General features: G+C 45.4%; 1 protein-coding gene across 2 annotated transcripts; it reads right to left on the bottom strand.

Moving 5' to 3' along the window:
• Positions 1–523: 523 nt before the first annotated feature.
• ZBTB2 (zinc finger and BTB domain containing 2) lies at positions 524–23726 on the bottom strand. Of its 2 annotated transcripts, none has more exons than XM_090279981.1 (3): positions 23436–23726; positions 11056–11240; positions 524–3254 (listed from the first exon to the last, which is right to left on the bottom strand). In XM_090279981.1, the coding sequence occupies exons 2-3, from the start codon at positions 11226–11228 to the stop codon at positions 1883–1885; spliced, it is 1545 nt and encodes a 514-aa protein (XP_090136107.1). In that variant the 5' UTR covers positions 11229–11240; positions 23436–23726; the 3' UTR covers positions 524–1882. The 2 variants fall into 2 exon arrangements, with proteins under 2 accessions (XP_090136107.1, XP_090136108.1); XM_090279982.1 differs by lacking the exon at positions 23436–23726 and adding an exon at positions 22902–23013.
• Between the last annotated feature and the right edge of the window lie 1316 nt (positions 23727–25042).

Raw genomic sequence — 25042 nt, forward strand, 5'->3', positions numbered from 1 at the left:
GATCTCTTGCGATCCCCACGCTCTCTGATCTTCAAGACCCTGTCTGTTGGCTGCATCCCTCGTCCCTTCAAGGCAGCCTGGGGTGGTGAGGGCAGCTGTGGAGGCCAGCCCCAACTTCTGCTTTCATAGATATTCAGAGACTTAATTTGGCACAAGATTCTCATCTAAGCTGGGAGATGTGAATATAGGATTTTTTTTTTTTCTAAAGAAAACAGTCGAAACCACTCAATACTGAATAATCCAGGTTTACATAGCATGAGTTTGTAGGCAAACACTCCTCAACCGCTTTTTCTTCCTTGTAAAAGGAAGTTGGGTAATGCCATCCCCAGACCCACTCCTGCTCAGACTTTGGCTGTTCATAACATGTTCTATAGAGTTTACGCATTTGAATCGCACTGTATTATGACCCAATGCAGTTATCCATGTCAGGAAATCACCCGAAGTTCTGCAGACACAGGAGGAGGAGATACAGCAAGAAAATGACTCCTTGGGCCACAAGTAATGCACAGATAAAAATCATACAGCCATTTAATTAAATGTTTATTCAATGAAAGTATGTATAAAAACTTACAAATCTGAGAACTCAACTATACATGAAATAGGGTGATGGGAGAGTCAGTTTTAACATATACGTACAGCACAGCTATTAACTGTCCTTCCCTCTCCCCTTCGGTCCTTATTTCTGGCTTCTGTTTTGTCCTGGGAGGCTGTTCTGTTATTGGCCTAAGGGAAGACTAATGAACAGTTTTACTGCTTTCAGGCCAACAGAGGAAACTTCAGGTGTAGAAAAAAATCTGGAGACTAAATATCCAAGTCTTGCTTTTCCCCAAACCTCAATTATGTTTTTTGGTCCTGATTTCTCTATGCCATTTTTGATGTTTCAATGAATGTTGCCAGGAAACTATTAGTATTAATTCTTAAAACCACTAAAGCTACCACAAGTTCCCCTGTAAGATCCTGTACCCTTTTTCCTGTAGTAGACACACACATTTAAAAGCAGCAGGTGGATGCTAAAACATATTTACCACTGGCAACTGTTAGAATGGCATGTCAGTTCTATTCAGAAGAACAATCTATAGAACAGTACTTTCGAATCTGATTTCTAAAACCAACAAATTTATCTAAAATGAAAATACAGTATTTTGTTGTTCACCTTTGAAAGAAGCCAGCAGTTAGATAAGGCATGTGCATTAATTCACCTGTTTATAGTAAGGATCCACACATTTTCTCTGACAAACACACAAACTCACAGCTTGTCATGTTTTATCCAAAAATTAAGATTGCCATCACATTATTACTTTTTCTCTGTGTTTTGTTCAAGTAGGTTTCTTAACTAATGATTTCTCTTGACTGGACATAATCTCAAAGGATGCATTGTGAAATAAGACACCCGGAGGATAAATACTAAGAACATTCTCTTGGGTTTAAAACTTTCCACCCCGAGATTTTTGCATAGTAACAAAGCCCAGTTGTGTCTCTAAGAAGCATGCTGTGTTTTCTAACGTCGTTCTTCTGAGAAGGAAGACACTACCCAAGGAAGATCATAATTTTAGCTTACCGAATTGAATTCTGGTTGTTTTGTTATATACCCTTCATTAGTTCCAAGTATGCTTTTAAATAATCTAAAGCTCAAAATCCATTTGAGTTTATCAGTACTACTGACTATGATCTTTCCGATATTCCCTGAATAAAAGTAAATGTTCCAGGTTTATAATGCACAAAGCCTTTATGGAGGAGGGGCAGGGGCCGGCGGGAAGGGAGAGAGGAGAAAGGGACCCGGGACCTGTTTGTATCATGCCATAGAGAACTCTAGTTCTGAATTGGGACAGGGAAGGAAGATAAGTCTTTGTAAAAACGACAGTTTTAAAAAGGTAAGTAACGTTCAGTCTAACAACACCGTTTCCTGTTCCTTTTTAATGGACGCCAACACGGGATGGTCGGGTTCCGTTACTTCAGAGTCCCCACTGCCCAGGAGGATGGACCGCCCCTCGTCCAGGGCAAAGACGTCCGAGTTCTGGTTCTGGCACGCGTGTTTGACCACCTCGTTGGGAGTGGAGAATGTTTTGTCACACAGGTTGCATTTGTAGGGCTTGTTAGTTTGGACCAGCATGTTGTCCATCTGGCTCCCTTCCTCGAACGTGCAGAGCTCCAGGGTCTGTTTGTCCACCATGGTGTACGTGTCGATGCTCTGGTTGAGGCACACGTGCCGCGCAGCCTGGTTGGCCCTGCAGAAGCTCTTGTCACAGGTGCTGCACTTGAAAGGCTTCCCGGTGTGGATGTACATGTGCTCCCTCCAGTGGCTCTTCTGGATGAACTTGCGCCCGCATATCGTGCACTCGTACTTGCGCCTCTTGACCTCCCTCTCCTGGTCCGCCTGCTCCAGGTTGTCGATGTCCGCGATGTCCGAGGGCGGCGGCGTCTCCGAGTGCTGCTGCCCGTCGATGATGGGCGAATCGGAGATGTGCTGCAGCTCACTGTCACTGATCATGCCAGTCTCAGGCACTTCCATGGCGTCCTTCCCGAGGTCCGCCGCGCCGCCGCACAGGGACAGGGGCGCGCGGCCCTCGCCGGGCTGGCCGGCCGCGAAGGGGACGCCGGTGTGAATCTGCAGGTGCTCCCGCAGGCTGCTCCGGAGGGTGAAGCGCCGCCCGCACAGGTGGCAGGCGTAGTACTTGGGGAAGCTGCCGTTCCTCTTCATGATGCTCGGCTTGACGTGGGCTATGGTGAGGGACGCGGGCTGCTCGTCCGAGGAGGCGGCTTCCAGGTTGGTCTCCTCCGCGGCAGCAGGGGCAGGGACGGGAGTGGAAACGAGTTCTGGAGACAGGGAGGTCTGCAGGGGGTCCGGGGGAGCTATGTGAGTCCGATTCACCTGGGTCAGATTCGGAGTCAGCTGAGACAGCTGGGCGGCTTCAGGCACCTGCTCCTGGCTTATCCGGGAGGTCTGGGGCCGGGGTTCTCGCGCCAGCTTTTCAGGGGCCGAAGCAATCTTGGTGGCTTGTCTCAGTTGATGATCCGCAATCTGAATGCCATACAAGGACGAAGCCAGCGGGAAAACCTGGTCAGGGTGGGAAAAGGCTCCTTGGCTGGCCAGGCTGGCTTCCTGGATTAGAGGGTAAGCGTGTAGAAACTTGATGCCCTGTTCCAATCGAACAGGATCAATCAGCTGAGGTGCCATCTTTCCAGTGTACATCAGATGTAAGAGATAGCTGAAGATATCGGGCTGGATGTCAGTTGGTTTCAAACGGACACATTCACTGAAAGAAACAAGTAAAAAGTCTGTAAGTCAATGTCAATCCCTGTCTCAAATGATAACACTGAGCCTGACGGGGAAAAAAAAAAACCCCGGCACTTTTTAAAAAGGCAAATGAAACAAGAACATTTCCCATTTCTTACTGTAAGTTTAGTGAAATGGAATGGGATACTCAAGAAGATAACAGGAATCGATATAATTTAACAGTAACTATATTAAGAACAGAGAGAAATACAGTAAATATATTTTAAAGGACTAAGAGAAGTTCATGTGAAACAAATGTGATATCCTAACTTAGACTCCTGAAGTAGTTTTTTTTCTCTTAGTAATTTATGTAAAATTGTCTTGTATTGAGTTTGTTTTATGGAGAGGATCCCTTGCTTTCCATCAGTCTGAGGGGCCTGTGACTCAGTAATGGTTAGGGACTGCTGACCTGGCTCATCTTTGGGCTAAAAGTCCAGGATTCAGTATTGATCCAATGCCATCCAAAGCTCAGCAGGAGATCTTCTAAGCTAAGTCAAACAATCTACCTGATTAGAAAGCTTCTTCAGTTGTAAAACGACATGGGGAACTGAACTAGTATGAACAAGTGCCTAAGAGCAAGACTACAAAAGTGAGAGGAAAATGAAGCCAGACTCTGCCTGTGTTCGGCAGCCCCCTGACCCACATCCACAGGACGGTGGGCATCGTGGGGATGGGAACAGGAGGCCAGTCACATTCCAGTCTAGTGCAGTCAGATCACCTTCCCGGTACTGCCAGGCGGCCTTCAAAAGCAGCTGTGGTATTGCTGATTTTCTAACTCTCAGACTTCAGTGTTTGCATCAGCCCAGAAAAAAGCACACTGATTCAAGCAGCAACAGTCAAGAGGTTCCTAAGAGCTCATCTGGACCATCAGCAATGACAGAAGTTTTACTACATCATTAGGTATCAGTGACACATAGCTATACATATTATGGCACATATGCTATCATCCATTCAGTGAATATACTGTATAGACAATGCATTTTCAACTCCAAAGACACCTTCCTTGAATGTCTTTAAATTTTATAATCATTTTTTCAAAATTTGTGAAAATTTAATTTTAAAAGTTATTTTAAATCGTTTTTCAATTACAGTTGACATACATTAGTTCCAGGTGTTCAGTTCAGTGATTAGACATTAGATAATTTACTAAGTGATCACCCTGATAAATCTCGTACTCATCTGACACCATACGTAGTTATTAGAATATGACTGTATTCCCTGTGCTGTACTTTACATCCCCATGACTTCTCTGTAACAACAAATTTGTACTTCTTAATCCCTTCACATCTTTCATTCACCCTCCCAACCCCCTCCCATCTGGCAACCATCAAAATGTTCTCTGATCTATGAGTCTGTTTCTGTCCTGCTTGTTCATTTATCTTACTTTTTAGATTCAACTGTTGATAGATACGTATTTACTGTCATTTTACTGTTTATGGTTTTGGTCTTATTTTCCTTTTCTTCTACTTACAGAACACCCTTTAACATTTCATATAATACTGCTTGGGTGGTAAGAACTCCTTTAGCTTTTTCTTTTCTGGGAATCTCTTTATCTGCCCTTTGATTCTAAATGATAGCTTTTCTGGGTAGAGTAATCTTGGTTGTAGGTCCTTACTTTTCATTACTTTGAATATTTCTTGCCAACCCCTTCTTGCCTGTAAAGTTTGTTGAGAAATCAGCTGACAGTCTATGGGAGCTCCCTTGTAGGTAACTAACTGCTTTTCTCTTGCTGTTTTTAACATTCTCTCTTTGTCTTTAACCTTCTGCATTTTAATAATGATGCATCTTGGAGTGGGCCTCTTTGGGTTCATCTTGTTTGGGACTCTCTGCACATCCTGGACTTGTATGTCTATTTCCTTCACCAGGTTAGGGAAGTTTCTGTCATTATTTTTTCAAATAGGTTGTCAATTTCTTGTTCTCTCTTCTCCTTCCAGCACCCCCATGATGCAAATGTTAGTGTGCTTGAAGTTGTCCCAGAGTCTCCTTATGATATCCTCATTTTTTGGATTCTTTTTTTCTTTTTGCTGTTCTGATTGGGTGTTTTTTGCTTCCTTGTATTTTAAATCACTGAGTTGATTCTTGGCTTCATCTACTCCCTGTAAATCCTTCTTCACTTCAGTTAGTGAAGCCTCATTTCTAACTGGTTCTTTTTTATGGTTTCCATGTCTTTTTTTATGATGTTGAAATTCTCACTAAGTTGAGCATCCTTACACCTACTGTTTTGAACTCTGCATCTGTTGGTTTGCTTGTCTCCATTTCCTTTAGGTTTTTTTCTTGTTTTTTCACTCAGGACCTGTTTCTTTGTCTCATTTCAGCTGCTTCCCTGTGTTTGTTTCTATTATTATGTAGAGCTGCTGTGTCTCCCAGGTTTGGTGGAATGGCCTAATGTAGTAAGTGTCCTCTAGGTTCCTGTGGCACAGCCTACTGTTCACCTGAGCTAGACACTCCAGGTGAGCCCCCTTCTACACCCCTACCGCATGGGCTGTGTACATTCTACTGGTCTAGCTGAAACTTGATTGCTGTTGGCACATCAATGGAAGAGATTTCCTCCTAGGCTGATTGACTGCGAAGACTGGCTGGGACCACCATGGAGGATCAGCTGTGCAGGGGCCTACCCCATGGTGCAGAACTTACTTCAGTGGGGCTCTGGTGCCTGCTGAGTCTGCCCCTTGAGTGTGTTGCTTGTGGAGGTGGTTGGGTGGCTGAGGGGGGTACATTGATGTGGCTGAAGCTATCCACATGATGTGCTGGCTCTGGGTCCTCCCAGGAGGTGCAGACCAAGGTCAGCCACTGCCTATGTTCTGCCCAGGGCTTCCTGGCATGAGTGACAAAGTGATCTGCAGATGGCTGCTACTTGTGCTGGGCTTCGGGGTGCCTGAGAGAGGCCAAGCTGTGAACCAAGGCCAGCTATGCTAGTGCTGGGCCTGGGGCCACTTAGTGAGAGGTATGGGGCATGGAGAGGCCAGATGCTGCTCTTTTGTGCGACTTTAGGAAATTCAGAAGCATGTCCCAAGACAGACCATTTGTATGGAAAAGCCAGTGGAAACAGTTTGGGTTGGGCCCACTAGTTGGGTGGGGCCAGGTCTCAGTGAATCATCATGGTGGGGCTAACAGTGATAGCCAGATTGATGGAGACTCAGATATGGCCCCCACCTGCTGTCTCTGTGGTGGGGAAGGGGGAGGACTCAGAAAAGGAACAATGGTCTCTGCCAGCACTTCTGTTTGGGAGAAAGCTACTCTCCAGCTGTTGCACTGATGTTGGACAATTCAGTTTCTCCCTATGTGTCCCTGGCACTTTTCGAGCTGCTGCCCCAGCACTCGCTCAGAGGGATTGAGTCTGACTAAGTCTGTGCTGCAAGCCCATTGGAGGGCCCTTTAGAAAGAACACCTGGGACTCCAGAAGCCCTCGGTTTCCCTCAGCCACAATCCTGGCTGGTTTTTACAGCCAGAAGTTATGGGGACTTCTCTTCCTGGCACTGAAACCCTGGACTACGAGGCCTGGTGTGGGGCTGGGACCCCTGAGTCCTCAAGGGGGTCCTCCACTGCTGAGATATCCAACCTGATTTTTATCTCCCACACATGGATGTAGGACCAGCTGGTGTTGAATCTCCACCCCTTCTACTAGTCTCAATGTGACTTCTTTATATCTTTAGTTGTAGGACTTTCATTCAGCTAGACTTCAGATGGTTCTGAATGACGGTTGTTCTGTAGTTTAGTTGTAATTCTGATGTGGTTGTGGGAGGATTCGAGTACTGCATTTACTTACACCACCATCTTGGCTGGATATAATCATTTTTTATTATACTACTTCTTACAATTATAACTTTTTGTCTCCTTTACCCATTTTATCTTATTAACAAATAATTTCAACATTCTAAAATATTAACAGTATATTTAGCTCTTCTAAATTTAATGTTTTATTCTATTAAAAAAGGGAAAAAAGTGACTTTAATAGTAGTTTGTGACAGAAAGGATTTCAATAATTACTGTACTGATATATTTTGAGATAAATGCATACAAATTATCATGTGAAAAATATGTGACTACAAAGTGTGAAAGCCAAAGAATAAAGATCAAGCCTAAAAACTAGCATCCCTTAACCCAATAAAGGGGAAAACTTACATGACTATTTAAAAAAAAAAAAAAAAAAAGACAAGGAGTTCATTCGTATCTTTATTTGGACTCTTTTTATAGTCCTTTAAATTACATATTTATATACCTTTAAATAGAAATCCCATTAATTACAAGGTGAGTACCAACAATATTTTTTGTATATGCTGACATATTCAGATGCTCTAGGAAGTTCAATATTCAGAATAAAGCTTCAGAGATTATGTGTGGTGAAAAATTAACTAAAAATGTAATCAACCCCAAAGTGAAGACATAACCAGAGGGGATCTTTTCAGGGCCAGGCAGAGGCCCACAGAACTGGGAAACCATAGGCCTTTAGGGATGCAAATCACCCCCAATAGAAGACAGGGTATCTTTTGTTCTGCCAGGATGGAATATTCCTCCTGGCACAAGGAAGAGTTAGAGTTAGTGAGCCCGTCTGCCCCCTAGGAAAGAAAAGGAAAGGGCAGGAATCCAAAACTGGGACTATGTTTTTCAGCTTCCCTGAGAGGCACCAAGCAGAGCCCCTTTATATAAAATAGTTGTAAGTTTTATAATTTTCTCTCATGTGTTATTGTATAGGTTGTCCTCTGTCCACCGCCTGTGAACGGGGGTGACTGGACAGTACACATCTCAAGTTTTAAAGAACTATGTGTAGTCTCTGATGGCAAAGAAGAGGTGGGGTTGGGGAGGCTCTGGTCCACACTTCAGCCAGGCTTGGAAAGAGAAAGGTTCCCAGGGGCCCCGAAGAGTTGGTGAGAAACTCCCAGGGAGAGGAAGACAGGGACCCTGGGGATTACTGCCAGGGCCCTGGGGCCAAGGCAGTTTCCAGACAGCAGTTTATCTTTATTTCTTCATTATACCTTTTTTTTTTCCCCACTTAAAGCAGAAGCAGATATACACACACAAACAGGTAAAAAAGTTCTAAGTTCCTCGTGTCAGATTCCAGCCATCTCTATCCTTGACTGCTTTCACTCCCAGGCAGCTGACCTCCTTTCTTAAATCATTCAGCTTGCTATGGGCCACTTTGGTCCCTTCCGAGTCCTCTGGGAAGAACATAATTCTCTACAATACAATTATACCAAAGTGGCTTGATTTGCAGATGTCTGTTTGACAGAACTCTTTTATGTAGGAAAACCATAGTTTTTGCACAGCTACAAGCCCTTTGTATAAACTTCCACAGTAATTTATAATTTCAATTTTTCCTTCACTAGAATCTAAAGAACTTTGAAAATAAAGGTTTTCAAATGTGAGACACTGTCAAGAGGCTGTACTTTAACAAGGCCTGTCTTTGTAGTTTGATTTTTGATTGCTGCAAGTCTGCGGTCCTGCATGATTGTTACTTATTACTTAGGAAAGCGTGCACGGGACAGAGACATCTAGTGGTAACTACGGGCAACACACTCTCTAAGCAAAGTGTGCAAAAAGGATCTTCTCACCCTCTCTTAGTAGCCGGATGGCAATTCTTAGTGGCTTGCAAAAAAGGTCTGGTTTAGAAGCACGTCTGGTCTGCACCCAGTATTTGCATTGTCCCAATGAGGTGGGCGAGGCCACTGGGCAGCAGCCCCAATGGCACATGCCATCTCCGGTGCAACGACACACTATCGCTGAGACTTGGGACTCCTATCTACACGGATATCACGCTCCCTTGCTGGAAAGTCCTTCACTTACTGCCCGGAACTTAAGATAAGTTTCCTGCATCTATTTAAAACTCATTGTATTCTTTTACTCTCCAAATTAAAATCTTTTCCTTTTCAAGACAGGTTTAATTCATTGTGTTGGGACTCCTAAGTATAGGTTAGCTATGAAGTCTCGGAGGATGAAGTAAAGTCTCCGACAATGACTAAAAGGGAGTGTCTTGAGAGTCACAAGATAAAGCATATCAAGTGGCTATTATGTACAAATACCTGAATTATACACTATGTAGTTAAAAAGATTTGTAAAACCCAGGGTCTGCCCTCAAGAATCATACAAATGAGGGGAGGAAAATATACAAATAATAGTAACAAAGGGAAAATGGATAGATCTTACAAAATGGCATGAAGTGCTAGGAAATGTGAGAGAGGAAGACAGCTTTTGATCCTTTTGGTTCATTTGGTCAGGGGAGAGGTGAACTGGGACTTAGGGGGTGGGCAGAATACCAGCAAAGTGGGGTTCAGGTGTGGGGTGGGGATGACACCAGAAGACAGTCAGGCTTCAAGCCTGCGGGGCTTTGAAAGGCAGATAAGGAAATCTGTGTGTTATTCTGATACGAAGTCGGTTCCCTCTAGGTTTCTAATCACAGGAATGACACAATCTAGATTTCTGGTCCAAGGAACACGACAATCACAGCAATGTTCAGGAATATTAATCTGACTGTAATGTGGAAATGATTAGGAAATGGAAGTGAAAAGGGGAAGGAAAGGATTATATGGAAGATATTTTGAAGAAAACCTGATTTGGGAACTGATAAGGCAGGATTTAAGATTTTAAGTATGGGGTTTTCAAAGATTTTTAAAAAAGGGGCACAGGAAGCTAGGAGGGACCCCAGGCAAAACTGAATTCAGTTTCAGATATGCTAAATGAGATAAAAGGAGGAAATACACTATAGTTGTCTGACAGGCAGCATGGGGCCTTGAGAGGAAAATCAAGATCAAGGTCAGAGCTGTCAGGTTGTTGCCAGCAGAGGCCCACCAAGAGAGTGCACACAGAAAGGATCTAAGGGCCCCAGACCAACAACACTCACCAGGACTCAGAGGGCAGAGAAACGTGGGCTACGCAGAGCTGTCAAATGCACATGACCATCCTTAAGGAAGCAAACAGTAGCAAAGACTGCAGAGGACAAGGACCACAGCGACGAAGAGGAGAGTGGTTCTGACGAAGAGGTGACCTCTGAGGAGTGATTTCCGCCAGGAACCACAGCGCCCACGGGGAGGAAGAGTGTGGGCTGAGGCCGGTACAGGCGAGGCCATAGATCCCCCTGAAGAACTTCCGTAGCCCAACAGAGGACAGCGGCTCTCTAAGTAACTCAGGGAGACTGCGGTGGAAGGAAGCGCTGACCCTTCACAGGCTGGGGGTGGGGGTGGGGGCCTAAAAGTGTAAAAACAAAAGGTACAGAATGGAAACTAAGGAGTGGGTGGGATCTGGGCCCTTGATGTGCAGGAGGAAAATCCTTTTCCTTAAACACTGAGGGGCCCTTTTCTCCAAGAGAGGAGAGGTGGGAAGAAAAAAAACAAGTAAAGATACTGAGATTGAATCGTTTTAAGAGAGAAAAGAAGACCATTGCAGGAATTAATGCCATCAAGCTTCTCATTAGAGGAGACAAAGACAAATACTGGAATTGGGAGGAGGGGTGGTTATGCAAGGGGCAGCCGGATTGGGGAGAGGAAGAGATTAATGAGGTCTGGCAGCAGCTGGCTTCCTCATGGACCTGGTCTGGGGTCTGGACCGGGCAGGTGACACTGGCGAGGGTCCCTGAAGGGGCTGCTTGGGGCTTGAAGGCCCATGATTCCCAAGTGCTACTGGAAGGCCGAGTCACCAAGAGAGGTCACGAGGAAACTGGGAGCCCTGGAGCCCAGGAACAGGGAGTGAGACCCATGTCTTGCTGAGGGCGAAGCGCAGGTGCAGTGGGACAGAGAGCCACGGAAGGTCAGAGTCTGCAGCCATTAGATTATCACAACCACGTTAGTTACCTGGTCTGATGGACAAACAACATCTTAAAGTAATTGGAGAACGAAGCAAGAACTGATTTGTGTGCCTTGAAGTACACATCGCCGATGGCAACCGTGCAGTCACACAGGAAACCAAACTCTCGCTGAGCGTTTAACTGTTGCAGCAGAATAAGTCCATGGTTGGCCAAATCCATTTTTTTAACAATCTGCAAAGCAAACAATTTTTTTTAAGAAAGATGATTCATAAACAAGTATGTGTTCTTACAGTTACCAATACTAACGATCACAGGGAACATGCCAGGCACTGCTAAAAAAAGTTCCCTCAGTTTGCTCACGGTCCTGCCTCCCACCGCACAGAGTTGGGCACTGTGGGGGCACTTAGGGGCTGCTCGATTTGCCCAGGTTTGCGCAGATGGTTTAGGTGGAGGAGTCAGGGAATGAACTCAGGTGGTCTGCCCTCCGGATGGCAAATAGTCCCCGGTCAGTTAGCCTTTTAGTTTAGGATTTCAAATGCAAATTTTAACGATCAAATCTCCAGAGTGAGAAATTGAGGTGCTGGGTGGGGCCACAGCAGGGTGGGGGTGAATCTTATAAGTTCCAGGCAGTTTCCCAGCCCCTACAGTGGGTTATGGGATGCCCCTGGCTAGGAGAGAGTAAACGCACATCCCTTACACTCTCTTACACTCTCGGAGTCAGGAAGCTGGATGGGCTTCCAGAGGTGTGAGTAACAGCGCCCAGGCCACCTAGCTAGAAGGTGATACCAGATTCTAAGATCTTCATTCCTCAGTTCAGCCTAGCAAACCACTCGACCTGAATCCATCTACAGCAGGAGAACTCACTCTAGAAAAGCTGGCTCATCAAAGCAGGAGACGGCTTCTACACGGTCAGGCACCGTTTATAAAAGTCCACGACACACAGACAACAGTATCCTTAACAGTATACCTAATGCTTAGATCCTTTTTCCTGAAGATTGGGACCAAGGCAAGGATGTCTGCTCTCACTAGTCAACATAGTCCTGGAAGTTCCGGCTGGTGAGTGCAATACAGCAGGAAAGGGACTAAGGCATTCAGACAAAAAAAGAAAAAATAAAACTGTCCCTGTTTGCAGGTGGCTTAGAAAATCCCAAGGAACATACAAAAACTCTTAGAACTAATAAATGAGTTTGGCAATGCCACGGGATAGAAGGCAAACATAAAAATCAATTGTAATTCTACATATTAACTTTGAACTTGTGGGCCATGAAATTAGAAATATCCCATTTACAATCACTAAAAAATGAAATACATACATGTAAATCTAATAAAACATGTATAAGACTTGTTTGTTGAAAACTACAAAATGCTTATGAAGGAAATCAAAGATCTAAATAAATGGAGAGACATACTGTATTTACAGTTAGGTAGACACAATGTAGTAAAAATATCAGTTTTCCCAAACTGATTTATAGAATTGAAACAATTCTTATCAAAACCCAACTAAGAATTTTTTTTTTAAAGATCTAATTGGCTTTATTAAGCAAAGTCATGAATCAGGTAGCATCCCATCTAATAAGCTGAGATACTCTCCAAGTAAGATTTTTTTTTGTAGGTATAGACAATAATCTAAAATATCTAAAAAAGAAAACTTTAACCTAAAACTAACTTTAAATAAAAATGAACTCAAAGTAGACTGCAGACTCAAATCTCAAATGTAAGACACCAAATTATAGCTTTCGGGAAAAAAAAAAAAGGGAGAAAACCTTAAGAGATCTATTGTTAGGTAAAGAATTTTTATACTTGACATCAAAAGTACAATCCATAAAAGAAGAAGTTGATAAATTAGACTTTATTGAAACTAAAAACTTCCATTCTAAGAAAGAACCAGTTAAGAAAATGAAAACAAAACAAAACAAAACCAAAGCTGAAGAATAGGGAGAAAACTTTGAAAACCTTTGCAAACTTGCCCTTTGATAAAGAACTAGTATCTAGAATATATAAAGAATAGGCAAAACCCAAGAGTAAAAAAACCTATTGAATTAGAGAATGGGCAACAGAATTGAAGAGACCTTGCACCAAAGAGGACGAGCAGCTGGCAAATAAACACATGTAAAGACGTTTAACACATTAGCAATTCAGACAGCAAATGAAAACCACAATGAGATTTTGCTACAAACTTATCAGGATGGCCAAAATAAAAAAATAATGACATCACCGAATGCTGGCAAGGATGCTGAGAAAAGGTGTCACCACGCACTGCTGGTGAGGATGTAAAACCCTGTAGGCGCTCTGGAGGGCAGTGAGCAGTTTCTTAAAAAACTAAACACGTAAATACCCTGTTACCCAGCAATGACACTCATGGACATTCATTCCAGAGAAATGAAGACTTACGTTTCCACAAAAACCTGCACGTGGCTATACACAGCAGCTTTATTCCTAACAGTCAAAAATTAGAAACAATGCAGATGTTCTTTAATGGGTGAAGAAAGTGTGGTATGCCCCTACAACAAGAACTGCTCAGACAGAAGGAGAAATGAACTACAGATACGTACACGCTGATGAGGGTGAATTATGTGGAGTGGAAAAGCCAATCCCCTAAGGTTACATACCGTGAATTCCATTTACATAACTTTCTTGAAAATTCTAGAAATGGAGAACAGATTAGTAGTAGCGGAGGGGTGAGAGGAGCAGGAGGGAAATGGGTTCTGCTGTAAAAGGGAAGCATGAGGGATCCTCATGGTGACAGCTGTGTCAATGTCAATATCCTGGTTGTGCTATCAGACTACAGTTCTGCAAGATGTTTCCATTAGGGGAAAACAGGTAAAGGGCATCCTGCTATCATTTCTTGCAATTGCATATGAATCTACAGTTATCTTGAAATAAAAAGTTTAATATATTAAAAAGCCCAAGACACAAAAATTAATTAGGCAGATTAAAAAAAAAAAAGATAACTTCAGAATTACAGAAGCTACTGTGGAGAATGCATTACCAATAAACTTAAAGCAAAAACCGACGCAGAGCAATTCTCACTCAGCCGGTGAACTCCCCACTCCTTCCTGTTGTAGGCATTAACAGACGGATTGGGAAATTGGCAAGTGTCCCCTAAAATAAATGAATCAAATGGTATATTTTATGAGACTGAGCAGGTCACCAAGCAAGAATCCAGAATGTCGAGTTCTGTGTTTTCTACCAAGAACTGGATCCCCATTTGCAGTAATTTGAATATAAAGACTAGACCGCAGCCTCACTGAAGTGTGAGACTCGCTGGCGTGGGTCAGGAACAGAGTTCCCCAGCGTTGTGTGTGTGAGTCAGGGAGGGGAAAGCTCACAGACAAGAAGTGGGGACGGGGGAAAGGCATGGGCTTCAGGACCAAAGCAGAGAACGTGCCAGGTTGCAAAGTAACCGGGATTCCAGAGGAACCTCCCTCTAACCTGACCTCCGCCAGGGCATAACTGTAGAAGCTTGTCTTCAAGGCTGTTCTCTGGAAAGTGCTGGAAGACTTCCTTTTCCATCTTGCTAACCTGCTTTTCTCTACAAATAGTGTATGTATCCTCTAAGAGCAAACTGGGATGAGCTGCTTTATCACGTACTCTGACGCTGGTTGCAGTGTCAGGCATCACTTTCACCAGCAGCTTCAAAGAGACTAAGTCGTTGCTATTAATTCCTTGATGTTATCATGAGCGTGGCTATTATTTATGGAGTATTTACTGTTATTCATTGCCATATGCTACTCATTTAATTTCATGTTAACTTATTTGAGCTATTTGAGGTTGTTTGCTTTTTTTCTTATTGCTCTGAAAAATCCTTTCTATAGAAGGAAACCAGGCCCTTTGTCACAGCTGTGGCTAATATTTTTCTCTTTTGATTTTGTTTTACAGAGACTTCTGACATGTAATTTTCTGTTTTAATGTCATCAAACTTAACAATATTTTATAGGAGGCTTTTGAGGTTTTGTATTCACAGATACGTTTCATCTCCTTTGAATATAGCAAATGTATGGCTCCCTCTCATCCCTTAAACAGATGAACATAAGTATGCTATTCAGACCCTAAGAAGGAAGCCATGATAAAACTGTGAGATGTTTCTTTTTTAAGGGAATCTACTAGTTATTTTAGTGTCTCAGTTTGGAACCTCTAGGATAGGAAACACACGGAACATGCCTTTCAAATACAGAGGGAGAATCAAGGGTACAGGAGTCTCAGAGAAGAGAGAGAAGTGAAAGGAGGAAAAATGAAGACAACAGCCACACCCACAATTCACGTGGGAAAAGAACCTTATACAGATCAATTGTGAAAAATCTTATTTTAGAGACTAAAAAGTCTTTCTGGGGAAGAAAAAATAAAACCCCTGCCCCACAGATTTTTACATCTGTGAATGAGCCTGAGATACAGGGGCGGAGGGCAGAGGAGGGGGACCAGGCCTGGATTCGGACAGAAGGGCCTCACAGGCAGCCCCCACCCCACCCTGCCCAGCTATCGGCACTGCCCTTCTCCAGATCTTCCTTCCTCATCGTGGCCCCTTCCTAATAACTCCCACGAGGCTCCACTTGCAGAAGAATGCTGTGTTGGCTGGGGAGGCAGCCTCTTCCTGGGCTGGCCCTGCTGGAGGCCACCCCCACCTCCTGGAAATGAATGTCTGCTCTCCCACCTCCACCAACTGCTCAGCCAACCACGTCAGCCCCCCTGCCTTGAAATGGCTCACGGAGGTCACCGGGGACCACTGTCCTCCAGCCCTGTGGATGAGTAGCTTACTCCATCGCTCTGCGGCACTTAATACCCTTCCTCCGGCACCATCAATATTCTGTTCCTGGCTTCTAGGCCACTGCACGCTGGTTTTGGTCTCACCTCTGGCTATTCTATTTTAATCTCCATCAGTGATTCCTCATTCGCTGATGCTCCTCTGCCTTTGCTCCACAGCCCACTTCTCATTCTGCAGGCTCTCTTTAGTGATCCAATCCACTTTCACTTGGCTGTCCCATAGGAACCCTAAATTCAATCTGGGCAAAACAACCCAAATTCTCCCCTTCCTTCCACCCCCTGTTCCCCAAAAGGACAGTAAGAGCCACAGACACAAAGTCATTCCTTCTGTACCCCCAGTTTAGTGCATGGCGCCCACATCCACCCCTTGACCAAGCCAGGAATCTCAACTCAGCTTTCAGGCCTCTGCTTCTCTCATTCCCCACACACCAGTCACCCACCCACATCCCACCAGCCTGGACTCTAAGCCACGGCCACACCCTGGGCCTGCCACACCCATCTCCTGTTTCCTGCTCTAGCTCCTCGAGTCCATCCGCAGTGATCTTTCCAAAGGGCCAAAGGACATCCCTATCCTGCTTAAAATCCTTCTGTGACTCCCTCCTTCCTTTGTGATGAAGCACAAATTCTTCAGCATAGCTTACCCGGCCAGCATGACCCAACCCCTGCTGACTCTGCACTGTAAGCTCTAGTGTGAATCGAATCTAATGGCTTCCAGACTTTCGGATTTCACAGACCTACTAAAAACCAATCAACCAGCCTTGAAACGGGGGCTCCAACAGACTGTGGCTCCCTCTTTTCTTTTCCAAGAAAAGACATAAAATAGTCACATACCTGGTGGGGACGAGAGACTTTTAAATATAAATAGGTTAAAAAGACATAATGTCAGAATAGCTTTCTAAAGGAAGGGCAAGTTTGGCACTATATGCAATATATGGAAAAACATTTTGTTTTCTAATGCAAAACATCACAACCTAAAACATTATGACATTAAGTTGCATTGAATTGTTTTCTTGATACAAGGGTGTCTGCTTGGTAATCTTTACAAGTGATCATTAAGTATCCCAATTTGTTCTGAAGTCCAAGCATAATCAAAAATCCAGTTTCAGGCCCTGGCCGGGTAGCTCAGTTGGTTAGAGTATTGTCCCCATATGCCAAGGCTGCGGTTTCCATCCTCGTCAGCACATAAGAAGCAACCAATGAATGCACAAATAAGTGGAACAAAAAATTGATATATCAATGTTTCTCACATCAAAAAAAAAAATTCAGTTTCATTCAAGTATGTTAATAAGAGACAAAATGATGTTATTTCATTCACTTCGGACATCCTGGATGAACTGGGATCAGATGAAGAAGAGCAATATTCTTTGCCCAGAAGGTCCTGAATGCCAAGGACATTGCTGGGTCCTAAGTCCGCGACACTCACCGCTAAGGCCTCACTTTCAGTGCTGGGCAGCTCAGCAACCTGATTTCGACACACGGTCAGGAGAGTGGACCTGTTTGAACAGGGCCTAAGACCCTTGCGCTGGACCATGAACATGCCACTTTCATAAGGACTCCCCACTGCCATCTGCCCCACCCCCCAGCTCTACCTGTCCTCTGCAAAAGTTCCCCGATCCTCAAATTAGGAGGCTCTTCCTGTCTCTGGGCCATCTGTGAACAAGCCAGTTTACACATGTCTGCCTGATGCTTCCTGAAAGCTGGCACTGAGTCTTATTTGTCACTTATTACTTTGTCCGTGTGCACAGCATACTGTCTGGTGTTCAATATTTGTTAAATAACTTAATAACTATATGTTTGGAGAGGAGAGTGATGAGCTCCAGTCACAGCTTGGCTTCTGACTAGCTGGGTGATTTGGGGTAAAAGTTCAATTTCTATAGATCTTAGACGAACCTAAAAATTCTCATCAATTTACTGTGTACTATATTTTGGAAGAATATTTCAATTTTAAAATGTTATTTCATGTTTCTTCATGCTAACAATTAAGTGCTGAATAGCGCTTTATAGTTGATGATAACCCTTCACACATTAACATTTAACCCTCAATAATACCATGGTATATTGTTTTCTTACTATTATTAATTATAATAATTTATAACCACAGCATTAATAAAAAATGACCACTTATGTGCCAAGTTATCCTCTTTCCAGAAGAAATTTAGACTTAGAGAAGTGAAGTAACTTGCCCACAGGTAGGGAGAGGTCTTAAGAAGCAGATTTGGGAAGTGGATAGACATCTGGTGAGAGCTTTCTAAGGTGCCAGGCACAGAGGATGCAATAATATGCAGAATAGAAAGAGCTCCATGGTGTAATCAAATAAGTACACAAATTAATAATAGCTAACTCTGATAAGAGCTATCAAAGAAAAATATGAGGTCATACACTGGGGTCTAATGTAGGGACTGCGGGTCAGGGAAGGCTTTTGTAAAGAAATGCCAGTTAAGCAGATAAAGAATGAGAAGAGTCAACTGGGCAAAACAGACTATTCCAGGCAGAGGGATCAGCATGTGCAAAGGCCTTAAGATAGATAGCACAGAGTAAAATGCAACTGAGGAACGGAAAGGAGGTCAGTGTGGCTTTAGGGCAAAGAGCCAAAGAATGGGGCAAGAAGAGGCTGGAGACTCAGGTCGTGTTAAGGATTTTGCTTTGCATCTTAAAAGCAATGAGAAGCCACTGAAGGGGATTTCCAGCAGGGTGACAGGATCAGATGTCTGCAATTGCAAAACGAACTAATTGGGGTGGGGGTGGGAGGGGTGGTAGAGGCGGGAGGGCGAGGAGAGACATGTTAAAAGTCGTGGAACATTCTGGCTGGGTTGCTCCGTTGGTTACAGCTTCATCCTGATACGTCAAGGTTCTGGCTTCGATCTCTGATCAGAGCACATACAAGAAGCAACCAATGAATGCACAAATAAGTGGAGCAACAAATTGATGCCTCTGTCTCTCTCCCCATCCCCCTCTCTCTAAAATCAATAAAAATTAAAAAGAAAAAGAAGTGGTAGAGAAGGGAGATGACAAACTGGGTGCAGTGATAACGGGCTGAGGGTGGGGTGGGATTTGAAAGACAGTTGGAAGACAAAACCCCAACTGGCTTGGCTGGTGGATTAGACGGAGGAGGACGGGGATAATCCAGGTGTCCCAGATGACGTCTACATTACTAACCTGTGTAATGGGACAGATTGTGTACCTCTACAGCCGGAGAGGGAACACAGGCAAAATGCAGTTTTGCGGGGAATATGAAGTTAGGTCAGAGATGTTGGGATTGAGATGCTTTAAAGACAGACCCCCAAGAAGACACGTAGAGTACATCTTGGTTATAATCGTTTGGAGTCCTGAAATTTTCACTGGGATTAATGTCTTCAGAGAAGCCAGGTGTGTCTGACCCCAGAAGTCATATCCTTAAATCACTATATGATAGTTAGAGAAGTTAAAACTGTAAACAAACAGAAGTCAATTGAACGCTGGTCTTCTGGGTGTAAATTTCATGTTCTTTCCACTACCCTACCTGGCTACATAGATCATTCCTAAAACTTCACTGAGGGCCATCAATCAGACATGAAACTGAGGACTTATATAAAGCCCCCAGCCATTTAACAATGGAAATGGAGCTTAAGTGGGTTTTCATGGAATGCCTTCTTCATGTATGTGTTTTTTTCCTTTAGTAAAATCAGAGACTGTAGGACATGTCATGTTGAAAGAAGGAAAAAATACTTTCCAAAGCCAAATGTAAATGATTGTTTATATTAACGCTTTGGGTTTGGTCACCACTGTTCCTCACACTGGTAACGGATACTCCCAAATGTCAAATGCTTTCAGTTTCCATCACTAGCACACGTGGGCTGATCCTTCAGTTACGCAGCTTTTGGAGGTGCAGCTGAATGGGACAAAAACATAATTACACTATATAGTCTGACAACCCAAGTTCTTCCTTCACTTTCCATATAAGAACAGGAGGCCAAAACAGCTTGTGGGAACTTGATGATTCACTTTTTAAAGATAATAGCTCTCTTAAGATACTAAATACCACTTAGACTACCCATTTCAAGAGCACTAAAAGGTCCTCTGAAGTCCTTAGTATTATTTAAGTGAAGCACATATGAATATTGTAACGCACAGGACGCATTAATAACAGAAAGCACTACCCAAAAGTAAGATTGATTCCTTCAAGTGGTTTAGACCACTTACCAGGATGAAAAAAACTGTTTTTTGCAGTTACTATTATTAATAATTAATACTTGAGGGCCCATAAAGTAAACTTGAACGAGCCTGGTCATTTGAATTTTAATATTTTTAAAACTGTATCTCAAAGCTAGGAAATATATCTTATTTAGTGTTGGTGACAGATTGGTAACATTTATTTAGCAAATCCTTTTCTCCAATAATTAGAAAAAGGAGGGACATCAACCAATAGCACTTATTTTGACTTTGTAAAATAAGCCATTGCATTTATAAAAGATTTGTCTTTTTAATTATATTTTGCCTAAGTTAGTATTAAAATTAGTTTTTAATTTTTGAGTATAAGTTGAGGTCAGTTCAGGGACAGTTTAGATGTCAAGGAGAAGGAGGTCAGAAATTTATGGCTAATAAAGAGCTGATATTAAAGTAGTAATTCTAAAGGCATTATGCTACAATCAACTTTAAGGAAATCTACATGAGCACATAGCAAAATTTAAAACCTAATATAATTTGCTTCTAATAACCCACCAAAGTAGAGATTGCCTTCCTTTTTTAAACGCTGTATGATGATTAGTAAAATCAGTCTGAAGAAAATAGTCACCTAAAGGTATAATGCAGCATCTGCCAGAGGGGAGCACCACATGTGTTTTAATTAAGTCTTAATTGAGTAATTTATTTCAATATTTTAGGGCAGGGGTTCTCAGACTTTTTGGAATCAGGACCCCTTTACACTCTTTAAACAAAAATTATTAGGGACACCAAAGAACTTTCATTTAAATGGCACGACAGTTTCCAGCTCCAAAGAAGCCGATCCCAAGCCAATGTCACGTATCAGCCTTAGATAATTCCTTCAATCCTCACCACTATTTCAGTAATTTTCAAGCTGGGAAAAGCATATCCCCTTATAGAGAGGGATATGGAGTATTCTCAAAGTATATATTCTTAGAGGGTTGGGGTGAAGATTTTATATTATTTTATAAATTTTTTTATGTACAAAAACACAGAATTTGGAGGACAGTGCAAAGTTCACATTAATCTTTAAAATTAAAAAACAAACTGTCACCATGGCAGTTTTTATTCTGTGACCTAAAACATGCTCAGTGTTTATTCTCTGCCGCCGGAGGGTTCTGGGAGGAGTTTGTGGAGCACCGTCCATCTATTTACACTCTCTCTGAAGAGCTTTAAAACTTGCAAGTAAGCAGCTGGACTGTACAACAAAGCTTTTGCGGGTGGTTTACCTGCCACCTTTTAAAGACTCCTTCACTGTTGACTATTGGTGGTAGTTACTTAACACTGGTATATTAATTCTTGTATTTTGAAATCTTATGATGGTTTCAGTAACAGGTCAATTCTTTGGCTATGGATAAACATATACCCCACACATATAAGTGAGGCATGCCCAGTTTAAAGGAATGTAGTATTAGTAGCAATCTCTCTTCTTAAAATCTACCTTTTAACAATTTGAGAACACCCTGAACAGACACTAAGAACGCAAAATAAAATTAAACAATTTTGGTTTGTAATAAATCAGACAAATGAGGATTTAAACTATCTTCATTCTGCTTTTCTGTTGAAATTTCAGGCCTGACTGAAATACTAGTGGTATGCCGTCCTAGAAAAGGGCAGAGCAGCCCAGTTAAGGAAACCCAGAGCACCCTGGAGTTAAGTGAGCCCGTATTTTCGACCTTTTTGTTTTTAGGACAATAACCTAGGAAAACGAATATAACTGAAATACACACTAAGCGAGCTCATTCTACGAAGAACAAATGAGCACTGCAGATGGGTGGGGGGAGCAACAAGCCCGGGATATTTCCCTAAGGCCTAATTAGGAGTTGAGCAGTTGCAAGTTCTTGCAGTAAATGGCATAGCAATAATCAGCTGTATTTGCACTCTGCCCGCTTTCTTGCCTGCTCTACTACCCTTGCTTTCTTCTTGATGGCCCTCTTTAAGTCACTACCAGCTCAGAGCGACAAAAACCTCGCTTCCTAAGAATCGCCTGCACTACCAGCTCTTCATGCAGCTTTGTTTAAACACTAACAGTTTGGCGGTTTCGCTACACAGAGAAAAAGACCCGGGGTTGGGAAGCGGCCTTCGCGCCCCGATCTCCCCTTCTCGCAGACCTAAGCTGTGAGCCCTGCGCCGGCAGAGAGCGCGGCTGGGACGTTAGTCCCAAGCCGCCAGGCAAAGCAGGTCGAAACCACAGCGTAGCTGCGGGCCTTTATCGGAGGCGCTCATCGCCGGGGGAGCGGAAGCCCGAGACCTCCCGCTCAGCACGCCCACACCCGCCGTCCGGGCCGCCGCCCGCGACCTAGGTGGCACCCAGGAAGGTCTACATTTCCCCAGCCGACCGGAGAGTGGGCCAACGGCCGCCCCGCCCACCCTGCTCCGCCCCGATCCAGGGGGCGGGGCCGGCCAGACGCGCGGGGGCCCGGAGGGACAGGCGCCGTGCACCCCGACCCGCCCCCATTCCCCAGGGGCTGAGGGAAAGGCGGGGAGGGGCGACGCACTCAGGCCGCGCCGTCCCGCGTGCGCGCGCGCGCTCGCGCTCGCCCCAAGTCCCGCGGAGTTTAACACAATGCCGACGCCTACGCCGTGCGCAACGCCCCGGCCAGCGCAACAGTCCCGGCGCCGGGGGCGGAGGGTGGCCAAACAAGGAGAAGGGAAGAGCGCGCGCGAGAGCCGGAGACAGCGCGAGACCCAGAGGCCGGAAGCGCGCGTGCGCGCCCCCGCCCGCGGGCGGGGAGGCGGAGCCGCAGCAGTAGCGGCAGCAGCTGTAGGAGCCGCTGCAGCTGGGAGAAGCGCCAGAGAGGCCGGGCCTGCTCCGGTCGGACCGGATCCCTCCCCTCCCCCTCCCTCTCCGCTCCCCTCCCCCAAACCCACTTCCGCAGCTCGCGGCCTTGCCGCCGAAGAAGCAGCGGCGGCAACAGCAGAAGGCGGCGGCGAGGCGTTGGAAGGATTACGCACCTGACGGGCCCACTGCTTGGGGCCCCAGCGCGGGACGCTCACCGGCCGCCACCGCTCGGGACGCACTTCGCGGAGGCGGCGGGAAGGGAGGGACCGGCGACGGGGAACGGAACGCGAATCGCCCCCTCCCCTTTCTCCCTCCCTCCCTCCGATCCGCCGCCCGCCCTCTCGGCTTCCGTCCCCTCCCCCTCCTGCAAAGCCCCGGATGGAGCCGCCGCCGACTCGCCGCCGCCTGGCTCCGGGGGATGGTTTTGTCAGGCGGCCAGAGTCCCGGCGCCAGGCGCAGCCGCCGCCGCTCCCAAGGGCGCCCCTGCCCTCACTTCCCAGAACTGGGTCCCCGTGTGGCCCGAGCCCTCCGCCTGCCTTCACCCGGAGCCCCGCGACGGGGGTCATTCGACTTCTTTGTTGCCACCGTCGCTGCCGGAACCGTTTGCGAGCTCCGGTGGCCCCCGCCCCCCCTCCGCCTTCCCGGAGCCCGGGCCGGGGGCGGCACGTGGGCACCAGCCCCGGGAGGCGGAGGCGGTGCGTGCTTACCTGTCGCCGGTGCTGCTGCGGCAGGGGGTGTGGAGGAGGCACCGCTGGGCAGCGTTGGCCGCTCTCTGTCCGCCGCCGCCGCCTCTCCCTTCGGCGGCTGCTGCTGCCGCTGCTGCTGCTGCCGCGGTCGGTGTCTCCGGCGCGGCGGCGGCGGCGGCGGCGGGGCTTTTCCTGTCCGGTTACGTTAAGGTCACATGACCGAGAGAGCGGAGCGACTAGTGCAAAGAGGCTGAGAGCGGCTCCCGCCGGGGGGGAGAGGCGGCGAGAGAGCAGTGGCGGCAAGAGCCCCCTCCGCCCCCTCCCGCCGCCTCCCTTCCCCCCGCCCGCCTCCGCCTCCGCCTCCTGCTGCTCTGCCGCCGCCGCCGCCGCCTGCAGCACTGACTACACGGCCGCTCCCGCCCAGGCTCCGCGCTCTGCTCCAGCCAAACTTCTGTAAACCATGTGCAGCCGAGGCGAGCAAGGAAACTTCTCTCCGCGTCCTGGGGCGGGAGGCTTGAGTCACAAGCCCCGTGTTTACATACAGGGTTTAGGTAGGACGACCCTGGGGATGCTCGGGGAAGGGATGGGAAACGGCTGCCCGGACCCTTATGCAAGCTTCTGCTTGACATCTCGGCCCCTGCCTTTGTCCCTTGACTTTCTGGATTAGCATGCGTTTAACCTAAAGGCTGGAAACGGAGCGGACTTGAGAACCGGAGGGATGGTTATGAATCACGAATGCCCTTTATCACCAGTGGTAATCGAGAAGTCCTCCTGAAGCAGAAACGCCTGCTTGTGCTGTGTGTGGAGGCAGCGGCGCTGGCTTATAGACTCGCTGAGTGCGATCTAAGACGTTTCTGTTAGTATGGAATTTGATGTTGATTTCGGTCATTGGGTTTTAGCTTTTGAAGCTTGGGTCCAAAAATGGCTAGGCTGCAAAGCATGTTTGTTACTTAAGAACAATTTACTCTCCTGTAACGCTTGGCTTCTGAGGTGCGGTTGGAGTGGATTCCAGAGTTGGCCGTTCTGTAAACTGAGAGGTGCTGAAATCTTTTTAACAGCGGGGTCCCGGAACGGAACAGGGCAAGCAGGGGACTTAGGTTCTCTGATAGTCATTCTTGATGTCTCAAAGTTTACTGTTGTGTTGTCATTTTGATAGGATTTTACATCTGTCGAAGCACACTTTACACTTCAGTCCTTTGAGAACTGGACTTAACCATTTATTTATTTTACATGTGTTTTGAAGACTCAGAAAAGAATGTGGCTTGATTTGCAAGGGAATGGCGGCCACAGTTTCCAGGGTACTCTGGTTTTAAAGCATGTTATCTTGGTTATAAGGTCCTTGATTTGATGTTGAACCCGTCTGGGTTTACACAGCACAGAGGACTGGCACATAGTACACAGATATTTAAGGCAGACTTACTGTTTTAAGACAGTTAATTTAACATACAAAAGTGTCCCTTCTAAAACTCTTTGAGTTTGCTTTAGTAATCCAGTTAGTGGGACCGGGGCTACTGATGACTAATTCCTTCTTTGAATACAGAGCAAGCAGCTGTGTAGCTATAGTAGTCCGAAGTGAGTAATAGATTTCGTGCATACCTGCCTTGAATTTTTCTTGTTCTTTGATCAGT

Source organism: Furipterus horrens, unplaced genomic scaffold (assembly GCF_987537825.1).
Source record: "Furipterus horrens unplaced genomic scaffold, mFurHor1.1.pri manual_scaffold_6, whole genome shotgun sequence".
In the NCBI taxonomy this organism is placed as follows: domain Eukaryota; kingdom Metazoa; phylum Chordata; class Mammalia; order Chiroptera; family Furipteridae; genus Furipterus; species Furipterus horrens.

Excerpts from the sequence above, each read along its gene's own strand:
- ZBTB2 (XM_090279981.1), bottom strand. The coding sequence starts at position 11,228 with ATGGATTTGGCCAACCATGGACTTATTCTGCTGCAACAGTTAAACGCT. Across the intron at positions 3,255-11,055 it reads TTGTTTGTCCATCAGACCAG|TGAATGTGTCCGTTTGAAAC; the intron begins GTAACTAACGTG and ends TGTTTCTTTCAG.